This window comes from Otolemur garnettii, unplaced genomic scaffold, assembly GCF_000181295.1.
Source record: "Otolemur garnettii isolate 467f Iridium unplaced genomic scaffold, OtoGar3 scaffold00018, whole genome shotgun sequence".
Classification (NCBI taxonomy): Eukaryota; Metazoa; Chordata; class Mammalia; order Primates; family Galagidae; genus Otolemur; species Otolemur garnettii.
Genome location: NW_003852413.1, coordinates 5,847,034 through 5,848,140, shown reverse-complemented (window position 1 = coordinate 5,848,140; position 1,107 = coordinate 5,847,034). Strand labels below are relative to the sequence as shown.

Here is a 1,107-nt window from a genome sequence, read left to right as displayed (position 1 = left end):
ATAAAATTAACAAAAATAATATAAAACTCATATCCTGGCAAAATAGCCACATGGCAGTGTTGGGACCAGAATTGCCGCTGAGAGACCACCACACACATGTAAAGATATAAAGTGCTTTTATTTTGCAAGCATATGCCTGGGCCACTCTTCCCTTTGGAGTGGCTGGAGGAAGGGCCACCCCCTAATGAAGCAAGCTGAGGTTTGTAAAGCGTATAGAGGAATTTCACTGGGTGTTTTGTCGGGTCAGGCTGCTATTGGTTGAGCTGTTTATGGTTAGGGGTGGAGTGGGGTCTGCTTGTTTGTTCCAGACAGTTTGGCTCCTTCTGAGCTAATTGTCCTTGTCTAGAAGTGAGGGAGGGAGCCAGTCTCCTTCTGATACCGATTCCACCTGGGCAACCTTGCCCAGGAGGGGTGTAGGGAGTTTACATTAGCCTTTTCATTTCCAAATGAAGTTACATTAACCTCTTCATTCCCAAATGGAGTTACATTAACCTTTTCAGCAGCCGAACTGTATATTCCCTTCCCTTCCCAAGCTTGTCGTGCATTCTTTCCAAAAATCGGGACTTTTTAAAAATGCTGCGGGACATGTCTCGCCAAAAGTGGGACGTCTGGTCACCTTACTCTAAACACAAGAACTGCTCTATAAACTCAGTTTTCAAAATAATTTAAGAGAGTACATTTCCAGATTTACCAAATCCCAAACAACATTAAGACAAATTTTTGTTTGTGAGAAATGAACACCAACAAACCACCACATTTTAAACTCACAGGCACAACCCTCAGACACACAGAAAAGAATATAATAGGTATTTTCTTCTTACCTGGGCAATGGCTGCTTCATTGTCAGCCAATCCCAATAAAAAGATCCTCACTTTGTCAATCTTCACTGGAACTATTCTCCCTCTCCATTCCACTTCACTCATGGTAGCTGCCTGTTTGGCTCGAGTCTGAGTGATCAGTGCCTACAAAGTAGTTTGTAAGAGTTAAAACTTTAACTGTGGATCTAAATGACAAAGGTGAAAGTAAGTTGAACCTATTATATGCCTCCTTCTACAACCAACCTACTATATCTTCTTATGAAGTAGAATATACACTAATTTCTACTTA

General features: G+C 41.5%; 1 protein-coding gene across 1 annotated transcript in view; it reads right to left on the bottom strand.

Annotated features, from left to right (window-relative positions):
* Positions 1-1,107, bottom strand: part of SRP68 (signal recognition particle 68) — a 46,566-nt gene that overhangs the window by 20,743 nt on the left and 24,716 nt on the right. The window contains exon 7 of the mRNA XM_003786115.3: positions 822-962. Within this exon, the coding sequence (XP_003786163.1) occupies positions 822-962 (141 nt within the window). The remainder of the gene's footprint in view (positions 1-821; positions 963-1,107) is intronic.